This window comes from Puma concolor, chromosome D1 (assembly GCF_028749965.1).
Source record: "Puma concolor isolate L17-30 chromosome D1, mPumCon1.1.hap2, whole genome shotgun sequence".
NCBI classification, from domain to species: Eukaryota; Metazoa; Chordata; class Mammalia; order Carnivora; family Felidae; genus Puma; species Puma concolor.
Window position 1 is genome coordinate 57273858 of NC_141676.1, and position 24939 is coordinate 57298796.

A 24939-nucleotide genomic window follows, 5' to 3' on the forward strand; every position below is an offset into this window, starting at 1 on the left:
ATTTCATAAAATATTAAGGAGCAAGCTTCATAAATAATTAAACTTAAACAAAAGCTCCTAGGGCCAGGTGTTTCTCTTCACAGGATGAAAGATACAGAGAACACGATAATAGCTACAGTGTGTCAGTATGGATTATCCCCCCCCAAGTATCTTTGAGAATATGTACAGTTACAATTTAGATGGGGGCGGGAGAATAAACTCCTCCCTAAAAAGACAAAGTAATAATGGTGTAGAATAAAAACCTGAAGATTTTCAAACTTCTCTCTGGGTTATCAGATCACTGTGCTGGGTTCAGCAGTGTAACAAGAATAGCATAACAAGCTCTTTGTAACAGAAAAGCACATGGCATAAAACTTAAAGGTATGAGCTCTTCTAGTTTTTGGAACAAAGGGCTCAATTCCTAGTTATATCATTCTTACTTTCAATATAAACAGAAGAGGATATCATTTATCCTCATCCCTGGGGAGCAAGATATTCATATGAGTGAATGCAGAGAAACATGAAAGCTTATCTCTTTATGTCCAAACCAGTTTATATATTTTTAATTCATTTTCTATGGAAATAATACAAGCTAAAGAGATAATATAGTATAGTAGTAGAGCATGGAAAATGCGATGTGTGAGTATGTAACCTCGGGCAGCCATATAAACTTCCTGAGTCTGTTTTCTTCTATATAACGGGCATGATAATATCAGCCTCAGAGGATGTGCTTAAAACTCCTAGAAAATTAAGTGTTGTGTAAAATATTAGTTATTCTTTAAGACTAAATTTACCTGTTTTATAAACTAAAAGTAGTGTATCCAACATAACTTATTTTCAGAAAAAGATATTTTAAACAATTCTGTCAGAGGACAATCTCTCTGATAAAAATAAATGTAATAAAATATAATTTCTAATAAAATTAGAAATGAAAAATGCTACCCCACTACAATACTCCCACTGAATGAAAACTGGAAAAACTCATCTCTAAACAGTTCATGGGTTAACAAGGGGGAGAATGTAGAAACAACAAAAAGCCCCTACATATAAAATGCAGTTAAAGTAGAAAAAGAAATTTTTAGCCTTAAGTGGATTTACTTGCAAGAAAGACTAAAACAAAGGATCTAATAGAAAAAGAAGCCTGAAAAAGAATAAGCACATAAACTGTAATAAAGTAGAAAGAAATAATAAATATAAAGGCAGGTATTAAGGAGATAGCAACAACATGAAGAAGTAGAGTAAAAGCTGGATCTTGGAGATTAAGAAGACAGACTGGTAAGTTTGATCAAAATGAAAGAAAGCACAGCACATACAATATTAGAAATGGAAAGGAAGACGACAATAGAGTACCCAAGTTTATACACATATACCATCAAATTTGATAAATAAAATGGACTATTGTCTAGGAAAGTATAAGTTACCAAAATGTATTAAAAAAAGGAACAGGAAGCCTGAATGGGCCAATAAATATACACAGTTTGATCACTATTCAAAAATCAACCGCTCCACAAACAGAACAAAGCCAAGATGTTTTTATAGACTCATTCCCCCAACATTCTCTTATAGAAAATTTCAAATACATATACCTTAAAATAAAGATAACTATATGCAAACACCCATATACCCACTACCTAGATTCTTCAATTAACATTTTTCTACATTTGCTTTCATATAACTACCCATCTTTCTACCCATCCTACTTTCTATACATCAATCCTTCTATATCTTGTATTGGATTCTGGAAAATCCAGAAAATCCAGGAAAATAGAAACATGATAGGATTTCAAAGCACCAGACTAGTGATTTTTATATTTCTGTATCAACTTAATATTCTATCCATCTACCTACCTACCTACCTACCTATCTACTTTTTGAAGTAAACTCTAGGCCCTACATGGGGCTAGAACTCATGATCCCAAGATCATACTCCACTGACTGACCCAGCTGTGTGCCCCCCAAATTAATATTTTAAATGTTTTTCTAAAAATAGAAATAGAGTCATGGTACACTGAAAACAAGAATAAATATATAAGGAGGTGCTCAGGAAGAAGAGTCTATGCTTCTTTTCTTAAGAAAGCCTGATTCCTTTCCAAACAATTTCTTAAGGTATTAAGTCAGTTCCTGCTTCCCCTGCCAAAAAAGAGGATTGAACGAAATCTTTAAAAATAGCTGTTACAAAATGAATATAGTTTTACAAATGCATGCATTCAGCTGGGAAACATTTACTATGCATTTAATGTATCAGAATAAAAAAATTACTAATCATAAGAACAATTTATCTTCAAAAGGACAGTTTGTATGCTGCAAAAAAATTTTAATCTGTCAGGATCCTGAAGAAAAGCAATTTTGTTTATTTTCTCTGCACACAGTGTGAACATGCCAGCAAAGTTGCTGGATCCTAACACTTTTGAACAAAGATTTACCATCAATGAATGACAGCATGTAGGAGGTAAGGTTAATTTTTAAAAAACAAGATAAAGCCTTCATTTTTTGATCAGTGATAAAATGCTACCTTCCCTTTTGTGTCTTTTTATTATTTTTTACACTTACACATGACCTTGCTGTCCTTCCATATGAATGAGTTGAGTGCATTCAACATTTATTTGAGTGGAAGGTAAAATTCCCTTTTTTCTTTTAAAGATTTTATTTATTTAAACAAATTTTTAATTTTTTTTTTCAACGTTTTTATTTATTTTTGGGACAGAGAGAGACAGAGCATGAATGGGGGAGGGGCAGAGAGAGAGGGAGACACAGAATCGGAAACAGGCTCCAGGCTCCGAGCCATCAGCCCAGAGCCCGACGCGGGGCTCGAACTCACGAACCGTGAGATCATGACCTGGCTGAAGTCAGACGCTTAACCGACTGCGCCACCTAGGCGCCCCTTAAACAAATTTTTAATGTTTATATTTGAGAGACAGCGAAAGAGAGAGACAGCGCGTGAGCAGGGGAGAGGCAGAGAGAGAGAGGCAAAGACAGAATCTGCAGCAGGTTCCAGGCTCTGAGCTGTCAGCACAGAGCCCGATGTGGGGTTCAAACTCACAAACCATGAGATCATGACCTGAGCCAAAGTCAGAGGTTCAACTGACTGAGCCACCCAGGCGCCCCTAAAGATTTTATTTTTAAGTAATCTCTACACTTAATGTGGGACTTGAACTTGCAACTCTGAGATCAAGAGTCACATGCTCTTCTGACTGAGTCAGTCAGGCACCCCGAAGGTAAAACTCTTCAAATCATTTCATCTCAAAAGCAATATGGCAGCAGAGTGATATCCTGCACTAGCTTGTACCATTACCTCCCCTTTTCCCCTTTGTGCCAACTCATCAGAACACCATGCAACTTTGTTAGAAGGAAAAGTGTTTCCAGGAGATTTGTCCTTTAAAGCATTCTTCTAAAGTACCGGTGACTTCATTTTGTTTGTATGCAAAAACATTTTAGATTCTAAAATGAATAACATCACATATTTCACTAAAGGTAACTTACCTTGCTGGAGGTTTCTAATAAAAACTGGAATGTGTTCTGCACAGCTTGGCATGTCTCTAGCTCAGTCCGGCTGAAGGCTATTAAATAATCCTTCAGGTGATCATATACATTTCCATCAAGAGCCTGTAAAAGGGTAATAAACAAAAGCAAAAAAAAATTATGACAAAGCTTTGATACAGAACACCTACTGTTCACGAGGTAAATTCAGTTTAAAATCTATTAATAATAAATGGACAAAAGATAAAGATTGTTACATAAACGTACTTATAACCAGTAAACAATCACTTGGGAAAATGCTGAATCTTTCTAATAAATAGGAACTAAAAAAGATAAAATCCAATATTGGTAAAGCTGTAGAAACAGGATACACTTGGAGACAAAGTTATTGGGTTCTAATCTTTGTTCATCTGTTTATTAACTGCCATCAACCGCTGTAGTCATTTTATAACAGAGTAGGTGTGGGAGTTAAATGGAACTGTGGATGTGAAAGGATCCAGGCACAGTGCCTGAAACAGAGTAGACATGCAATCATGTCAAATCATCTCCTCCATTTTTCCTCATCCACTGTTGGTAGGATTATAAATTAGTATACTCTTACTACAGAGCAGTCAGAGAAAAAAACACAATAGCAATGGTTAGAAAAAAGTGATTTAGAAATACACTTTTGAAGAAACACCAATGAAATGTCTATAAAGAATTTTAAACCTTCTTTGTTTAAGCATTTAGAGTAGGATTCACTGAAATTGAAAGAAAAAAAAAAGAAAACCGCGAAACATTTGAAAAATAATTAGGCTATGATATATATAATGACTGAAATATAGGCACCAACAAAAACTATGGTAACTATACTGTTGCAAAAGTAGGTACAAAATAATTTTAGGTTAAAAAAAAAGTAAAACAAATAGCATACATATTAGCAACAACTATGGGGAAAATATATCTATAATAATAGCAATAATCAAAAAAAGGTTCTGGAGTCCTGCCAATCAATGGAAATTGTCTTAAAAATTGAGGTAAAATTTTCACAACATAAAATTCACCACTTTAGCTATTTTAAAGTATACAATTCAGTGGCTTTTAGTACATTCATAATGTTGTGTAACCATCAGTACTATCTACGTCCAGCATATTTGCACTGTCCCCAAAAGAAATCCCATATCCATTAGGTGGTGACTCCCATTTCTCCCTCACCGCCCCCACCTCTGACAACCATTAATCTTTCTACCTCTAAGGGTTTGCCTAGACATTTCATATAAATGGAACCATATAACACGTGTCATTTTGTGCCCGCCTTTATCACCAGGCATAATGTTTTCAAGGTTCATCAATGTATTAATATTTCATTTCTTTTTATGACTGAATAATATTCTTTTATATGGATATACTACATTTAGTATCCATTCATTGGTTGATGGGCATTTGGGTTGTTTCCACTTTTTGGCTATTATGGATAATGCTGCTATGAACATTTATGTATAAGTTTTTATTTGAACATCTGTTTCCAATTCTCTGGGTATATGCCTACCAGTGGAACTGCTGAGTCCTATGGTAATTCTATGTCTAACTATTTGAGGAACTGCCAAACTTTTCCACAGTGGCTGCACCATTTTACATCCCCATTAACCATGTATAAAGGTTCCAATTTCTCTACATCCTCATCAATGCTTGTTGTTTTCTGTTTGTTTGTTTTTTTTAAATTATTCAAGCCATGCAAGCAGTACCTCCTTGTGGTTTTGACTTGCATTTCTCTAATGACTAATAATGTTGGGTATCTTTTCATGGGCTTACCGGCCATTTGTATGCTGTCCTTGGAAAAATGTCTACTCAAGTCCTTCGCTCGTTTTTAAATTGGGTTGTTTTGTCTTTTTGTTGTGGGGTTGTAAGAGTTATTCATATAATCAGATACATGTATTTTATTAGATGTATGACTTCCAAATATATTCTCTTATTTTGTGGGCTGTCTTTTCACTTTCCCAATAGTGTCCTTTGATGCACAAAAAGTTCTTGTTTTGATGAAGTCTAATTTAGCTATTTTTCTTTTGTTGCTTGTGCTCTGGTATCATATCCTCAATGGAGGTTTTACAGTAAATAAACTCTTTGTACATCTTATGTCTGGCTATTCCATTAAACTTTTACTATAACACTGATTTTTTAAAAATGCACACCTATCCCCGAAGCACTGAGTAATAAAGCTGCACATTCTATAGTGCTTACTCCACCAGATGGCACCATCAAGCACTTTAAATATAGGCAGTGCAAATGCCTTAAAATTCCTTTCCACGTAGTCATGTAACATCCCAAGGGAGACTGCTGGTACTGTCTGAATACGAATTCCTAACTTAAGACATGCTTTTCATGAACTTGTTAAAAAAGAAACATATAAATTCTTCTGATATGGCTTTGCCTTAGAAATGCTCTTGGTAGATGGTTTTAACCTCATGTTTTCAGGAAACAACTGGAGCATTTTTATTTAAACACAGTAAGTAGCAATATCGGCATCATGAGCTCCCAGCCTCTGAATTTTTGATTCAGTAGGCTGGGGTGGTGGTGGGGAGCTGAGAATTTACATTTTCTAACAACTTGCTGCTTGTCTGGGGACCATACTTTGAGAATCACTGGACTAAATGGTCATTTTAACTGATTAGGTTCAACGTTTACACAGACTTAGATCCTGGTGACCCTGTAGAGGCAGGGTGGCTGGAGGCAGAGAAGTCTACCATCCTGAATAGGGTCAACAGCCCCAGTACAGCAGTACAGCAGCTATTTTTAACAGAATAATGTCCTACATCATAATTAGAGGCAGCATTATGCAACACGGGGAAGAACTTGAGTTCTGAAGTTGGGTGTGGGTTAGAATCCCAGCACTGTTACTTAGTTCATCATTTTGATGGCTTTCTCATTTGTAATTAGGGAAAGTGGGAATACAACATACTCTACAGGCACATTGTGAAGATTAACTAAAGCAAAGGAAGTGACACAATGTTAATCTCCTTTCTTGCCTTCTTCAAAAATTTTCAATGGATTGGCCACATATTGATAACTGTTAAAGCTGCGTAATGAATACATGGGGGTATTTATACTACTCTTTTTTATTACAGTGTATGTTGAGAATTTTCCATAAAAAAATAAAAAGAAAGCCTGGATATCAGATTAGGAAAAAAAGTGATGCCACAATTTTTTTTCAATGGTTCCCACTGTATATTTTGAAAAGTCAAAATTCTTTGGCTGGTATCTACGTTCCTTTACCATCTAGTCCCAAACTACCTCTCATTAGCACCATCTCTAATCATTGTTATCTGCATTGTACTCTACATCCCAACCAGACTGAGCCTTTTTAAAGAATGCCACTCACCTTCATGTTTCCAGTTAAGTTATTCTGTTGGCTTGGAATGTTCTTCCCCCCTTCTCTTCATTCAAATAGTAATAACTATAACTGACACAGGCAGCTAACATATACTAATGACATTTGACCTAGAGCTCTCGCTCTCCCTCTTTCTCTCTCCTCTCTCTCTCTCTCCCCCTCTCTCTCGAGAGTAGGTGATTGCTGGGATGGAAGCTGAGTTAAAAATAGCCAAATGGCTATAACTAAATGGCTAGTCTTCCTACCAAATACAGAAAGTCTGTCTTCAGTAGAAGAGGTTTATACCAATTCACAAGGAAAAGCAGTGATGAGAAATTTGGCAGAGTGAAGATGGGAATGGGGAGGCAAAAGGGAGGGACAAGGAATGTCTTCAGATTGGGTGGTTTCTGAATAAGCACCCCCTTGTCCTTTCTGTGATTGGTTACCTGAGCCAACAAATTCCCACTCTGCTCATGCTACTTTGAATTAGGTCTTGTTGAGTTGAGTTTGTTATTTGCAATTAAGAGACTCCTCACTAAAGGGTTCTGAATGAGGGGCACCTGGGTGGCTCAGTTGGTTAAGTGTCTGACTTCAGCTCAGGTCATGACCTTGCGGTTCATGGGTTTGAACTCCGCACTAGGCTCTGTGCTGACAGCTCAGAGCCAGGAGCCTGCTTCGGATTCTGTATCTCCCTTTCTCTCTCTGCCCCCTCCCTGCTCGCACCCTGTCTCTCAAAAATAAATAAACATTAAAAAAAAATAAAGGGTTATGAATGATAACTAGCTTGTATTGGCTGTACTATCTAAATTGTTTCTTTTGATTGTATTATAAGAAAAACTTTGATTCATCTAGGTAACTAATTGTAAGTAATAATAATTCAATAACTTGCTATATATTCCTGGTTCTCTTCAATTAACCAGATCTAAAAGTCTACTGAATCAAAAAGATCTAAAAGTCTGAGGTAGACAATTTTTTATTGCAAAGCTGAATCACAAATACATTCCAAAAGCTACATGTATTTCTTAGAAAATTTAAAGTAAGGTAAGAACTACTCAAATCTTTCAATAAAAGGTAAATGTGTCACAATTATAATATTTGATAAGGGCATGCATAGCGAAGATGCATCTGAGTCCTGTGTAACATTTATTTTTTTTAAGTTTACTTATTTATTGGGGGGGGGGGGGCAGAGAGAGACCGGGGGGGGGGGGGGGGGCAGAGGTTCCGAAGTAGGCTCTGTGCTGATAGCAGAGAGCCTGATGTGGGGCTTGAACTCCTGAACCATGAGATCATGACCTGAGCTGAAGCTGGATGCTTAAATGACTGAATGACCCAGGTGCCTGCCTTGTGTAGCATTCAATGAGCAAGGCACAAGAATGTTCTAAGTATACTTGTTTGTTCATTTTCAAATGAGCAATTGTGCACAAACTTCAATTAATATAGAGACCTGTGTGAAGAGCCACAAATTTTGTAATCAATGGTAAACTAGAATTCACATATGTGCTCAGAAATGGCAGAAGCATTCTTTCAAGGTTTATACAAATATGAGTTAATCTGGCAGTATGAACTCCTTGGTGTTCTCCACTATGCAAAAATTTGGTAGGTTAACTCATCCAAATATGTATTTGAAACGTAGTCAAACTTAAAAAATTATTTGATACAAACTGCTAGGGGAAGAACTCTGTAATACCTGAAATGAGAAACCACAGGCCTTTGATCAGCCATACGTTTTAATAGTCTAGCAGTTTTTCAATTTGAAAAATTGAATTTGAATGTGTTTAAGCAGCCATGTTCTTTTCTCTTACCCATAGACCACACACTCCCTTATGTATTATTACCCCTGCCCTCTTTACTCATTGGATCAACCTGATCTCTAAAATCAGTTGAGTTTGAAATCAAAACTTGTAATAGTAAATACTCAAAATAGTAAGAAGGGAAGGAAGGAAGGAAGGAAGGAAGGAAGGAAGGAAGGAAGGAAGGAAGGAAGGAAGGAAGGAGAGAGAGAGAGAGAGAGAGAGAGAGAGAAAGAAAGAAAGAAAGAAAGAAAGAAAGAAAGAAAGAAAGAAAGAAAGAAAAGAGAAAAAAGAAAAATGGGCTGTCTTAACAAATTCAGAAATTTTAAATATTAGGATGTTCCACTGAACATTTATTTTCAGGAAAGTAGAAATTCTCTGGAACACGTTGGAAGAGGAAAATTATGCTGAATAAGGAGTTAGGAGAAAGAAAATGTGACATTTTTCTAAGCATTTGGTGCAATGTCCCCTACAGTGAGAACTTTAAACAGTGGCCTCCTTATTTGGATCCAGGAAGGGCACAGATTCTGTAGTCATATGGTTATGTTGAAATCTCTTTAGTTTCCTTAATACAGCCTAGGAAGGCAAACTCTTCTAAGAGCAATGGGCATTCTAAAATAGTCTTTGGGTAAAAGTCAAGGATATAAATATCAAGATGATGATAAATTTGAGCTCTCTTAAATCATAAAATTCTACAGTCCTCCTATGCTGATGGAAGAGAACAATGATTGCCTGCCTGCATTTGTTTCTTTCTGAGAAGACCCTACCTATACTTTTTTTTTTTTTTTTTTTTTTTTTTTTTTTTTTAAATTTTTTTTTCAACATTTATTTATTTTTGGGACAGAGAGAGACAGAGCATGAACGGGGGAGGGGCAGAGAGAGAGGGAGACACAGAATCGGAAACAGGCTCCAGGCTCTGAGCCATCAGCCCAGAGCCCGACGCGGGGCTCGAACTCCCGGACCGCGAGATCGTGACCTGGCTGAAGTCGGACGCTTAACCGACTGCGCCACCCAGGCGCCCCAGACCCTACCTATACTTAACCAGGATGCAGAGAAAGTAGATTTTCACAAATTAAGAGAGATTAAAGAAGTCATGGGAATGAAAGGTACAGCACAGGGAATATAGTCAATGGTACTGTAATAGTGTTATAATGGTGACATATAGTGGCTACACTTGCAGTGAGCATGGCATAGAGTTGTCCAATTACTATGTCATACACCTGAAAATAATGTAACATTGTGTCAACTATGCTTTAATAAAAAAATTTTTTTAAAGAGATCAAAGTACGTACTGAGTTGCATCTGTATCACTGTAAATATCTTAAGACATGACTGAATATGTCAATTGATATAAAGTAAAATTAGAAACTCATCACCCAATTTTATACTTGTGGTTGTTTTGTTTAAAAGCATTGGGTTACTTCAGGTTCTGTGAAAGAGGAAACAAATAAGAAAGCTCCCCTCTGTGAATTACAAAACTCCAGGAAAGGAAAATTCAACACTGCTTCTCTATAAAGTCTGTGTTGTCCTCTCTCTCTTTTTTTAAGTTTATTTATTTTGAGACAGAAAGAGAGTGTGTGCGAGCGTGAGAGCGCATACAAGTCAGGAAGGGGCAGAGAGAAAAACAGAAGGAATCCCAAGCAGGCTCTGCACCATCAGTGCAGGGCTGGATGTGGGGCTCAAAATGATGAACTGTGAGATCATAACGTGAGCTGAGATCAAGAATATGCCCCTCTGTGTTGTCCTCTTGAGTTATTTACTAGCATGCATAATTGTTTGTGAGTGTGCTGAAACCATCTCAATATTTAGGTTGCAACCCTAAAGCAGTATGGTCCGATAGAAAGCTTTGAACCATATATGCTTGCATTCAAATCCAGGTCCACTGCTTATGAAAAATATTACTCTAAGCAAGTACTGAATCTTCCTTCTTTAAACTCCTGATCTGATGGAGTCAAAAGAGTATAGTATTTGTAAAAGACGATTATTAGAATAATAAAGCTTCACCATTTCTATGTTCTATCCAGGATTTTCATCTATTTCCCTTATAGGACCCATAGTGAGGGTTTTTTTTTTGTGACAGACTTGGTTTTGAATCTTGATTCTATTATGTACTTAAGGCCTCAGTTTCCCCATTTATAAAACAAAGAATAATGTATCTTCTCATGAGATCTGTAAAATAGGCATTTTCAAGTGTACCATTCTAATTCAATGTTTCTTTTATTATGTTTTTTTGGGAATTATTTTCACAGTGGTTGCCCGGAGATTACAACTAACATCTTAATTTAAAGCAAACTGGTTTGGATTAATGCAAACTTAATTTCAACGGTATATCAACTTTGGTCCTACAAAGCTCTATTGCTACCCTCCTCTGTGTTATTACTGCCATGCAAATGTATCTTTAACACATTATAAGTCCATCAACATTTTATAATTTTGTTTGTTTATTTATTTATTTACATTTTAGAAAGAGAGAAAGCATATAAGCGGGGGAGGGGGCAGAGGGAGAGACAGAGAGGATCTCAAGCAGGCTCCATGCTCAGGGCGGAGCCCCACGCAGGGCTCAATCTCACTACCCTGAAATCATGACCTGAGTCAAAATCAAGAGTCGGACACTCTACCGACGGAGCCACCCAGGTGCCCCATGTTGTCTTTTAAATTAGACTTTAAATATTCCTTTCTCAGACTGGATAATCTCAATTGTCTCACCTTAAATTCATGGATTCTTTCAAAAGAAAGCTCAGATTTGCTGCTGAACCCTTCTAGTGCATTCCTATTTTAGTTATTGTACTTTCCTACACCAGGATTTCTATTTGGCTCCTTTTTATAATTTCTCTTTGTTGATATTCTCTCTTTGGTGGGACATTATTCTCATACTCTAGTTCTTTGGCTTTATGGTTTCCTTTAGCTCTTTGTTAAAAATAGGTGATTTAAAATCTTTGTCTAGTAAGTCCAATGTATGTGCTTCTTTAGGGTCAATTTCTATTGACTCCTTTTAGTCCTCTGGAAGGGCTATATACTCCTGTTTCTTTGCATATCTCATAATCTTTTAAGAACTGTCCATCTAAAATAATGTAATGTGGGGGCGCCTGAATAGCTCAGATGGTTGAGCGTCTGACTTTGGCTCATGGCTGGTGAGTTTGAACTCCGCGTTGGGCTCTGTGCTGACAGCTCACAGCCTGGAGCCCACTTCAGATTCTGTCTGTCTGTCTCTCTCTCTCTGCCTCTCCCCTGCTTGTGTTCTGTCTCCCTCTCTCTTTCTCAAAAATAAACATTAAAGGGGCGCCTGGGTGGCGCAGTCGGTTAAGCGTCCGACTTCAGCCAGGTCACGATCTCGCGTCGGGCCCCGCGTCGGGCCCCGCGTCGGGCTCTGGGCTGATGGCTCAGAGCCTGGAGCCTGTTTCCGATTCTGTGTCTCCCTTTCTCTCTGCCCCTCCCCCGTTCATGCTCTGTCTCTCTCTGTCCCAAAAATAAATAAACGTTAAAAAAAAAATTAAAAAAAAAACATTTTTTTAATTTTTTTTTTAATTTTTTTTTTTTTCAAACTTTTTTTTCAAACATTTTTTTAATTTTTTTTTTAATTTTTTATTTTTTTTTTCAAACGTTTATTTATTTTTGGGACAGAGAGAGACAGAGCATGAACGGGGGAGGGGCAGAGAGAAAGGGAGACACAGAATCGGAAACAGGCTCCAGGCTCTGAGCCATCAGCCCAGAGCCCGACGCGGGGCTCGAACTCACGGACCGCGAGATCGTGACCTGGCTGAAGTCGGACGCTTAACCGACTGCGCCACCCAGGCGCCCCAAAAAAATGTTTTTAAATAATGTAATGTGGTACTTCAGGAAATCAGATTCCTCTTTCTCTCCCCAAGATTTATTGTTGCTGTTGCTATTTATTTAGTGACCATGTTTTTACCTCAGTGCTCCAGGGAATCCAGAATTTTCCAAGAAGCTTCAGAGACTCCACAAATACTTGATTGAGAAGTTTTAATAAGCATGGTTTTGACCATTTTTTAATATATACAAACCGATTTTAGTCTGTCAGCCATCCATTATTTTCCATCTCACTCTACTGCTAACAATAATCTTCATTTCTAACAAATCCATCAGAATCAGCACTCAAGTAAAATGTGATAAAGGTGAGTGACATGCCCAGATGATCTTCAAGCATATGTATACTGTATATGTCAAAACATTCAAGCCAAAATCTACTGGCTTGAGTATAGTGCTTTCAGAAATCTCTTGCCTGTGTTCCAATTTCAGTAGCCCCAAATCTCTTTTGTTCCGCACATATACACAGCATAGATAAAACTAATCAGAGTAGTTTTTCTTAAAGTGGAAGCTAAGGATATAATCACATAATCTTTGCAGCTCATAAATTCATTGTAGCAATTTAAATTTTTTTGTTTTCACCTAAATAATTTTTAAATGATATAATTTAATCCAGGGCAATATGGAAGATCAACCTTTTACTGGGGAATTGCTGTGGGATCTCTGTGCCCACGCTTATGTTTATGATCAATGTGTCAAGTTGTTTTAATCCAATGGTCCTAGGTTAATGAAAAGAACTCTTGTACTTGAAATGACCTTGAACTTAAAATGTAAATGACATATTTGTAAGATGTGGAGATAAAATGACATCTGTGAACACTTTACTAACAAAACAAAAAGGGTGATGAGGAAGAGTCATTATAGGCATACGGAAGAACAGGCACGGAGAATTCAAAACAGCTTAGAGACAGCATCATAATTCATATCTCAAGTAGCAATTTATGTTACAGTAATCTTTATCAGCTATCATATTTAATTATTTTGTCAATTTGAATTTGATTGATTTATAGACTTGTTTGCATTTAAATGGTATTTTTTGTTGTGGTTTTATACTTATATAAAAACTATAAACAAAAGTTTTTAAGCTGGAGGCAAGGAGAGCTAGAGGGCCAAAAGGCCTGATGGAGGAAACCGAAAGACTTCTGGAAGAAACTATAATAGACGTTCAGCTCTCTAGTTTATAAACTAGGAAATTGTAGGTATCAGATAGCAAATATGACTGCTGCAAACATAAGAATTTTTGGCATTCCAAATTACATCTAGAATTTTCCCATATTGATCTTTTGGCTATGTTATTTCAGTGGCATCTTTTATGTGTACTTTTGACATGAAAGTACTGAAATGCCAGAAAATATTTAGCATGGAGAATATAAAGCTTTAATTTTAGTTCAGGAGGCAATATCCCTAATGCAGGCAATATGAAAGTTCCTTACATTGAAATTTTGGGGAAGAGTTGATATACATTTTTTTTGGATACATGGGACCATTAATGGAAAGGAAATAGTATGATGGCTTTAGATGTTTCCTTTGGTCTCCTCCTAACTACAACTGATGGTTGTAGTGAACATGGTCTGATCATTACAGCCCATGACAGCCTCTGACTGAAACAATCTTAGGTGTATGGTATACTCAAATGTGACAGCTACATTTCTTTTCTTTTCTTTTTTTTAATTTTTTAATGTTTATTTACTTGAGAGAGAGAGAAAAAGAGAGAGAGAGAGAGAGAGGAGGGGAGGTGCAGAGAGAGAGACACACACAGAATCCGAAGCAGGCTCCAGGCTCTGAGCTGTCAGCACAGAGCCCGATGTGGGGCTTGAACTCACAGACCGTGAGATCATGACCTGAGCTGAAGTCGGACGCTCAACCAACTGAGCCACCCAGGTGCCCCAACAGCTACATTTCTTTGCACCTGAATTTTCTATGCAATATGGAATACTATGACAAAAAGGAACTTGTTATAAACATAATAACAAAGTGATTATTCAACAGTTCAATTCTATAAAAATTTATTGATAACCTACTCTGTGCCAAAAACTATGCCAAGGGTTGAGTCTGTTTAAAGTTTTGGTTTTTTTTTTAAGTTTATTTATTTATTTTGAAAGGGGGGGCAGAGATAGAGAGGAAGAGAGAGAGAATCCCAAGCAGGCTCCACACTGTCAGTGCAGAGCCTGATGTGGGGGCTTGAACTCATGAACTGTAAGATCATGACCTGAGCCAAAATCAAGAGTCAGACGCTTACCTGACTGAGCCACCCAGGTGCCCCAAGGGTTGAGTCTGTTTATATGTGGTGTATTTGAACCATGAAGAATTTGGCCAAGTGTTAGGCATGAATACATAATAGATAATTTTATTTATACAAGGTGGCAGAAGAGAATGACCTCAACAAATGTGGAAGTTTAAGGAAGATTTTCTGGAGGAAATGATGCTCGAATGTAGTGGAAAGTCCTGAAGGATAACATTTGCCACAGTTTTTATTAAGAGAACAGTTCAGTTCTTAACTACTAAAATCAGTATTTATCAAAGCTTGCTTAAGACCAATTAATCATTGGGGCCCCTGGGTGGCTCACTTGGTTAAGCATCAAACTTTGGCGCAGGTCATGATCTTGCGGTCCATGAGTTTGAGCCCCCCATTGGGTTCTCTGCTGACAGCTCAGAGCCTGGAACCTGCTTCGGATTCTGTGTCTCTGTCTCTCTGCCCCTCCCCTGCTCGCATTCTCTCTCTCTCTCTCTCTCTCAAAAATAAATAAGTGTTAAAAAACAAACTTTAAAGACTAATTCATCATTTTGATCACTGGGGTGCCTGGGTGGCTCAGTCGGTTAAGTGTCCAACTTTAGCTCAGTTCATGATCTTGCGGTTTGTGAGTTCAAGCCTTATGTCAAGCTCTGTGCTGACAGCTCGGAGCCTGGAGCCTGCTTCAGATTCTGTGTCTCCCTCTCTCTCTGCCCTTTCCCTGTTCATGCTCTGTCTCTCTCTCAAAAATAAACAAAAAAATAAAACATTAGAAAAAAAGACTAATTCATCATTTTGATTATTTGTTTTCCTAATAGTCAATTCGGGTTTTAAAAAGATCTTGAAATGTACTTTTTTGGGGTGTTGCACTTTAAAGCAGATTTAAGATTACAAATACTTTCCTTTTATCTTTTTTTTTTTTTTAACATTTATTTATTTTTGAGACAGAGAGAGACAGAGCATGAACGGGGGAGGGTCAGAGAGAGGGAGACACAGAATCCGAAACAGGCTCCAGGCTCTGAGCTGTCAGCAAAGAGCCTGACAGGGGGCTTGAACTCACGGACCGCGAGATCATGACCTGAGCCGAAGTCGGTCGCTTAACCGACTGAGCCATCCAGGCGCCCCACAAATACTTTCTTTTAAAAAAAATTTTTTTTAAATGTTTACTTATTTTTGAAGGAGAGAGAGAGAGAGAGAGAGAGAGAGAGAGAGAGAGACAGGGTGAAGCGGGGGAGTGCCAGAGAGAGAGGAAGACACAGAGTCTGAAGCAGGCTCCAGGCTCCAAGCTGTCAGCACAGAGCCTGATGTGGGGCTTGAATTCATGAACCATGAGATCACAACCTGAGCTGAAGTTGGATGTTTACCCAACTGAGCCACCCAGGTGCCCCAAGATTATAAATACTTTCTAAAAATATAATAAGGATAAGAGTTACAGAAGTTTGGTCTTTATATGTATGTAATGAAAGTGGCCTTTGAACTAAACATGTAAAGCAGGATATTTTCAAATTTTAATATAGTAGCCAAATTGTACTTTTGGGGGTATGTAGTTATTCAGGACATCAAAGCTTTCAAGTACAGAGTCTATGAAAAAAGAATTTGGCTTTCTTATTATAAACACTCACATGTCCATTCTTAATTCAATTCCAGCAACAACCTCTGCTGTGCTCAGCACTATTTGAATCACAGAAAAAAACATTAACTGAGGACATTCAGGAAGAAAGCAAAGAAGATCAAGAAAGACAGGTTCCATTTCTCAGCAGCAGTGACAATAATTCGTCTTCTAAAAAAGTTACAACTAAACATATGCCCCCGCGTTTTAGTAAGACTGTAGTTGTAACACATTGTGCCTCAAATACCTGAGTAATGGATTCAAAATCATAAAAGAAAATATTAACTTTCTACTTTCTTATTCCAAAGTTTAATGTTACCTACAATTATAACTTAGTTTTCTTTAAAGAGTTGTGGAGGTTTACTCAGATTTTAAAAGCTGCCTATTTGGTGCAAACATTCCAGCTTCGGTTAGATTTTGATCTCTTACAGAAAACTCCTCGCCTTCTAGGCATCTATAACAATGGTGGGTGACTTTCTGTAAACAAGCAGTAAAGTTCCAGGGAGCTTCTTCATATCTGTGGATTAGACAGTCTCCAATGGCAAGAGCCCCCTGTGTTTTGTGCACCAGTGCTATACTCTCTATGTAGAAAGCACAAAGACACGCTGAAAAGGCATTTATAGCCTAACACAGATGATTCCTGGCTCTAATTTAAAGAGGGAGGACAAATACATTTTAGCCCTAAGTGGGAATCAGATTATTTATCATCCTTACCCTTTTAAACTTGTCACTACAAACATTTTAGGGACTGAAGGTCTCACAACAATATTTAAGTGAAATGAGACTTTGTCGCATGTGTGTGTTCATTCTACGCTGATCACAAACGCACCACATTTTTGATACTAAAAGGCCTTTTATAAAGCATGTTAGTATTTCAGGTGATATGAACAAAACTGACCACACACATGTATGTCTCCAAAATGCAGTTTCCAAATATCATTTTAATATTAAAGGAAATAATATATGGAATAATATTAGCATGATGTGTGGCAAGTAATAAATAATGAATGAAGTTACTTTTATATTTTTATTCTCCTTCAAGAGAACAGAGGCCATGTGGATCTTGTTCTCTATTGTGCCTCCAGTAAATGGTACACAGAAGGCACCTAGAAAATATCTGTTAAATTATAAATGAATGAATGGTCTGAAATAAAAATGTCTGCTAACAGTACTGTATCCCCCATGTCTAAAATAGCATCTCATAGGATATAGAACATAATAAATTACATTGGATATCAGTTTGCTTGGTACAAAATATAGGCTGCAACTCTGTTAATGTGTCATTACTATCTTCAGCAGTAATTGTCTTGTTCTTTTAATCATCCACCCTTTGCTTCAATTTGTTTTTTTCTTTTTTTTAATGTTTGTATATTTATTTTGAGGGAGAGAGAGAGAGTGCAAGCATGCTATTGGGGGAGAGAGGCAGAGAGACAAGCAGAGGGAATCCAAAGCAGGCTCATGCTCAGTGCAGAGCCCTATGTGGGGCTTGATCCCATGACTGTGAGATCTCGACCCAAGCTGAAATCAAGAGCTGGATACTTAACCAACTGAGCCACCCAGCCACCCCAAATTGTTTTTTATTTTTTTAAATGCTTATTTATTTTGAGAGAAAGAGACAGCAAGAGTGGGGGGGGGGGCAGAAAGAGAGGAGAGAGAGAATCCTATGTAGGCTCCACCAGGGCTCAATCTCACCAACTGTGAGATCATGATCTGAGCTGAAACCAAGAGTCAGATGCTTAATCAACTGAGCCATCCAGGCGTCCCTTTTTGTCAATTTGTAACTGGCAAGAAAAGTGGTTTAAATAACACAAATGAAAATGTTCAATTTATTAGCAAGCAAAAAATTAAAATATTTAATTAAGAATATTATATAATTATCCAAATTGTTGCTCATACAGGTATATTTAGTTAGTTATAAAATACAATTTTGGGGTGCCCTGGTGGCTCAGCTGGTTGAGTATCCAACTTTAAAAAAAAATTTTTTTTTAATGTTTATTTTTGAAACAGAGAGAGACAGAGTGTGAGTGGCGGGAGGAGCAGAGACACACACACACACACACACACACACACACACACACACACACACACACAGAATCTGAAGCAGGCCCCAGGCTCTGACCTGTCAGCAAAGAGCCTGATGTGGGGCCCAAACTCACAAACCATGGGATCACAACCTGAGCCAAACTCGGATGCTTAACCGACTTAGCCACCTGGGCACTCAGCATCCAACTCTTGATTTTGGCTCAGGTCATGATCTCACGGTTCATGGGATCAAGCCCTACTGAATGTCTTACCTGCTCTATTATCTGTTTATTCAGATATGAGCTGCTGAGCATGGAGCCTACATGGGATTCTCTCTCTCCCTCTGCCCGTCCCCCACTCACACATGGTCTCCCTCAAAATAAATAAAATTAAAAAAACATTAAAAAATACAGTTTTGATAAGGGTACAAGAAAATAGGTACTTTCATATACTACTTTTAGGAGCATAAAATGGTATCATCTTTCTGGAAGGTAATCAGTGTATACGGGAAGTATTAATACATCTTTGGTTTTGACCAGGGAATGGAGCTGTAAGAAGGTATCTTAAGGAAGTTATCAAAGAGGTTTTCTCTTGGTTTCGGTTCAGGTCATGATCTCAAGGTTAGTGAGTTTGAGCCCTACATCAGGCTCTGTGCTGACACTCTCTCCCTTTCTCTCTACCCCTCCCCTGCTTGAGTGTGCTATCTCTCTCAAAATAAATAAACTTTAGGGGAAAAAAAAGAGGTGTACAAATATTTGTATAAAAGAATCTTTACTACAGATTTATAAAAGCAGACCAAAGGGGACAAGAAAATTTATGGCATTTTAATTAAATATTATGTGGTCATGAAAATCACATCTTCAAGTAATAAAGATAGGAATAGCTCACAACGTATTTTACGTGAAAAAAAAAAGCACTAACGTGAACAAAATAATACTAAGTCTGAAGCATGTATATATAATACATGCATAGAAAAGATTAGAAAATTATGCAAAAATGACATTAAGAGTAATTTACTGCTGCATAATAGATTTTAATTAATTTTAATTTTAATTTTGTATTTGGGTGTCTTGGTACTGTGAAAATCTTCTTTTGGTAATCTGGTAATCAAACAGAACATTTATCTTTCTTAAAGTTAAAGAAAAAGGGCTCTACTACAACTATGCCATAGAACACTATACTCACATTTCCATTCATAAACAATTATAAAGCAACTATGCTTATGATCTGAAAAATGATTTGAAATGACTGCCAGCTTTTGGTATAACTTTGAACACTCCTGTCAGAAATCCAGATAATACTACAAACCTATTAAAAACTCACGGCAAGGGGCGCCTGGATGGCTCAGTCAGTTGAGCATCTGACTCTTAGGATTCTCTTTCTCCCTCTCTCTCTGCCCTTCCCCCACCCACGCTCACGCACTCTCTCCTTTCTCTCTCTCGAAAATAAACAAACATTATTAAAAAAACCTCATGGCTAAAAAATATAAAGTTGTAGGGGCACCTGGGTGGCTCAGTCGGTTAAGCATCCAACTTTGGCTCAGGTCATGATCTCACAGCTTGTGAGTTCAAGCCCCGCATCGGGCTCTGTGCTGACAGCTCAGAGCCTGGAGCCTGCTTTGGATTCTGTGTCTCCCTCTCTCTCAAAAATAAATAAACATTAAATAGATATAGATACAGATATAGATATAGATAGATAAACTTGTAGTTAAAAGTTTATAAAGTTCCTGATACATTATTCGTTATGTTTTTAAAATAAATCAATCATTAAAATATCTGTCACAACATCTCTATTACTCGGATTTCACTGAATTTATTTTTAAAAGAGTATATATTTATAAAGTTAATAGAAAAATTTCACTTACAAAATGATGTTTAATCTTAAGCCATTAAGTTAAAACAGATGAGGTATAAGAATTTAGGTTGGGCTTTAATTTTTAAGTGCATAATAGGAATACCAAGGTAAAGCTATCAGTAGGTTACACAAGAACAAATACATTTTATTTATGATCCATTTAACCAGTTAATACAGTGTTAACATTTTTCATGTCCTTAAATCATCTTATACAATGTAAGTTAAGATGAATTATAGTAGGGGTGCCTGGATGGCTCAGTTGATTAAGCGCCCAACTTCAGCTCAGGTCATGATCTCAAGGTTTGTGAGTTCGAGCCCCACATCGGGCTCTGGGCTGACAGCTCAGAGCCTGGAGCCTGCTTCAGATTCTGTGTCTCCCTCTCTCTCTCTGTCCCTCCCCTGCTCACGCTCTGTCTCTCTCCAAAAATAAGTAAACGTTAAAAAATTTTGTTTTAAATGAATTATAGTACATGACATCATTTAGATATATCACAAATTACTATTATCAAATATTTAAATTATTTCAAATTATTGAATGTTTTATTTTATATTTAATTTTTTTTAAATGTTTATTTTTGAGAGAGAGAGAGAGAGAGAGAGAGAGAGGCAGAGAGAGAGGGAGACACAGAATCCGAAGCAGGCTCCAGGCTCTGAGCTATCAGCACAGATCCCGACATGGGTCTCGAACCCACTGACTACAAGATCATGACCTGAGCTGAAGTCAGATGCTTAACCGACTGAACCACCCAGGTGCCCCTATTTTTATTTTTTAATTTAATTTATTTATTCTGAGAAAGAGAGCAAATGGGGAAGAGACAGAGAGAATCCCAAGCAGGCTCTGCATTGACAATGTATAGCCAATGTGGGGCTCGAACTCACAAACCCATGAAATCATAACCTGAGATGAGATCAAGAGTCGGACACTTAACCAACTGAGCCACCCAGGTGCCCCTGAATGTTTTATTTTTAAATATTTTAGTTGCTTTTAATTTTTTTTTTATCTCTGTACTCATCTCTGTACTCAAATATTTTCATAGATGTCTACTTACAATAAATTCCTAGGATATAAATGCTAAAGCTAAAGAAGGAAAATTCTAAGAGTTTTGTATTTTTAACTCTTACATTTAAGCCTTTAATTCACTTTGAATTAATTTTTATACTCCTTTGTATGTGGATATTCAGTCATCTCAGCACCATTTGTTGAAAGACTATTCTTTTTTTTTTTTATTTTTTATTTTTATTTTTTTTTTTTAAATTTTTTTTTTCAACGTTTATTTATTTTTTTTGGGACAGAGAGAGACAGAGCATGAACGGGGGAGGGGCAGAGAGAGAGGGAGACACAGAATCGGAAACAGGCTCCAGGCTCTGAGCCATCAGCCCAGAGCCCGACGCGGGGCTCGAACTCACGGACCGCGAGATCGTGACCTGGCTGAAGTCGGACGCTTAACCGACTGCGCCACCCAGGCGCCCAAGACTATTCTTTTTCACAGAATGGTCTTGATATCCTTGTCAAAACTCAAATGACTATAGATGAATCGTCACTAGTCTTTTATATTTCTCTTTTTTCCAGCCTTATCGAAAAATAACTGACGTATAACACTGTGTAAGTTTAAGGTACAATTTGTTGGTTTGATACATTTATATATTGCAAAATATGTGACGAGATCACATCCAACTTAACCAACTGAGCCATCCAGGTGCCCAACCATCTCCTTTTTTTTGTGGTGAGAACATTTAAGATCTATTCTCTTAGCAACTTTCAAGTATATAATATAGTACTATGAGCTATCATCACCATGCTGTATGTTAGATCCCCAGAACTTATAACTGGAAGTTTTTACCTTTTGACTAGTACCTCCCTTTTCTCCCATTTCCCCAGCCCACGGTAACCACCACTATACTGTTTCTATGAGTTTGGCTTTTTTAAACTCCACATAAGTGATATCATACAGTATATGTCTTTGTGTGACTTATTTCCCTTAGCATAATGCTCTCAAGGTTCATCCAGGTTGTTGCAAATGGTAGGATTTCCTTCTTTTTCATAGCTGAACATTTTATTGTACGTATATAAAGAAGATGTAGTATATATATGTGTGTGTGTGTATATATGTGTATATATACATGTATACACATACACACACACACACACATATATATACATACCACATCTTCTTTATTCATTCATCCACTGACAGATACTTACTTAGGTTGTTTCCATATCTTGGCTACTGGGAATAATGCTGCAGTGAACATGGGGGGTGCAGAGAGCTCTTTGAGACTCTATTTTCATTTCCTTTGGATAATATACCCAGAAATGGTATTTCTGGATCAAACATGTCTCTATTTTTAATTTTTGGGGGAGCCTCCATACGGTTTTTCCATAGTGGCTGTACCAAGGAATGTACCAACATTCCTACCAATAGTTCACAAGTGCTCCCTTTCTCCATATCCTCACCAACACTTATCTCTTGTCTTTTTCATGATAGCCATTCTAATTGGTATGAGGTGATATCTTACTGTGATTTTGATTTGCATTTCCATGATTAGTGATGTCAGCACCTTGTCATGTACCTGTTGGCTATTTGTATGTCTTCTTTGGAAAAAAAGTCTATTTAGTTCATCTGTCCATTTTTAAATTGGGTTGTTTTCTTGTTATTGAATTGTAGGAGTTCTACACATATTTTGGATATTAATCCCTTATCAGATACATGATTTGAAAATATTTTCTGTCATTCATTCTATAGATTGCTGTCTCATTTTGTGCGTTTCTTTTGCTGTGAAGTTCAGTTTGATGTAGTACTACTTATTTGTCATTGCTTTTGTTGCTTGTGCTTTTGGTGTCATATGTAAAAAATCAGTGCCAAGACCAATGTGAAGGAGTTCTTCTCCTGTGTCTTCTTATAGGAGTTTTTGGCTCTCTTGTCAAATATTGAAAATATTGACCATATATGCAAGGGCATATTTCTCTTCTTTAAACTAAATTTTAGCTTTTCCTGGTTTCATTCAGGACATTTCTATTTTTCTTATTGATTTATAAAAACATTTTAACTCTCACAGTCATCTGCCTTATCAGATATTTAGAGGCAGCACAGATAGGGGTTATGGTGGAAACTGTTGTCTTCCCAGGCACATGGTGGGACTGCACGTCCTAGCTTCCTCTGCTGTATGATCTGGTCATGTGGCTAAGTCCGTCCTTCCTTCCTTCCTTCCTTCCTTCCTTCCTTCAAGTTTTATTTATTTATTTTGAGAGAGAAAGAGAGCAAGAGTAGAGGAGAGGCAGAGAGAGAATCCCAAGCAGGCTCCATGCTGTCAGCACAGAGTCTGATGTGGGGCTCAAACTCACACACCCTGAGATCATGACCCAAGCTGAAACCAAGAGTTGGATGCTCAAACGACTGAGCCACCCACGTGCCCCTCATGTGGATAAGTTCTTTCTAACACAATGTGAACAGAAGTAATATATGCCACTTTCACAACTAGATTTTAAGAAAATGGTATGTCTTCCTCATGTTCTCTTTCCTCTATCCACTGGATATAACTCAAATGAGTCAATGCCCCAGGTTTGGCCAAGCTGGTGATGACAGAAATTAGTTGAGTTGCCTTGTTACACGGGTCCTTAAATAATTTCATGAGGTAGAACCTACCAATCTATCCTGAACTATTGCATGAGAAATAATTAACATCTATCTTATTTGAGCTATTACATTTTGGGTCTATTTTAGTGGTTTAAACTTTGTCCTAATTACTATAGAATTAGTATCTTGCATTAGGATGTTGCTGTAACAGAACATTAATAATACAGATGGCATCTGCTAAGCAGCAGAGCAGCAAGCAGTGAGGAAACAGATGCTGCAGACTGGGAAGCTTGCAATACTCATTACACCACGGCAAAACATCAGGTGACATTGTCGTCTGCATAACCTGGAAAGCAGACTAGGGTTATAGATCATATAGTTCTAGGGCAGTGTTTCTCAATCTTAGCACTTTGTAGTAAAGTGCTTACTACAAGGTTTGGTACTTGGCTCAATAAATGTTAGTTACTGTTGTTATTATTATTGTATTACATGTTGAAAACATCTGGAAGTGTCAAATCACACCATGTAGTGTCTACTTTTGCTGGAATACTTAAAAATCTCCTCCTCACACTCAAATCAGATAAATATTCACCCATGTTTTTGTCTGTTACATTTATCTTTAATGAATCTATAATTTGGCCCAGTATGATGTAGGGATCAAAAGTTTTCTTTTTCTAGAGAACTTCAACTTCATTACCTTTATGATCTGTTATTTTCCCACTGTTTGAAGTGTACCTTTTCAGAGTTTATTTACACATTCTTAATATCTAACTAAAATCAATTGTGCTTGCTAGGAAATGAGTCTGAAGTTCAGTATACTAGATAAAGTTTTTAACCCATAAAGCTTAGGGTACATTCTTGTTGACAAGAATACCATAAAAAACATACTTTCTTTCACTTAAAAGATAACTTTCTGAATTCACATGCTGTTGGCACTCTCAACAGACATTTTTATTTAGAGCATTTTTATTTTTGGTAAGAACCAAAAAAATCCCTACATCTTCATGATTTGTCTGCACATTGCCTGCATTGAAGATAAAGTTACAAAGGAAGAGCACCCATGAGTTTAATGCTTGGAAACTCCCTTTGTACTTTCATTTAGATTGGTCATGCTTGGTCACTCAGGTGAAGTTAACTCTCTCTTCTCTATTTTTATACCAGAAAGATATATAAGGTCTGTTAGGGAAAATACTAATCTAATATTAGTCTTCAGTATTTTTAGAGTGAGAACAATT

The 24939-nt window shown here is 37.2% G+C and overlaps 1 protein-coding gene across 6 annotated transcripts in view; it reads right to left on the bottom strand.

Moving 5' to 3' along the window:
* FCHSD2 (FCH and double SH3 domains 2) overlaps nucleotides 1–24939 on the bottom strand; it is a 302118-nt gene that overhangs the window by 77729 nt on the left and 199450 nt on the right. For all 6 annotated transcript variants that reach the window (XM_086678247.1, XM_086678251.1, XM_025928470.2 and 3 more), the window contains exon 9: nucleotides 3460–3582. In XM_086678247.1, the coding sequence (XP_086534373.1) occupies nucleotides 3460–3582 (123 nt within the window). The remainder of the gene's footprint in view (nucleotides 1–3459; nucleotides 3583–24939) is intronic.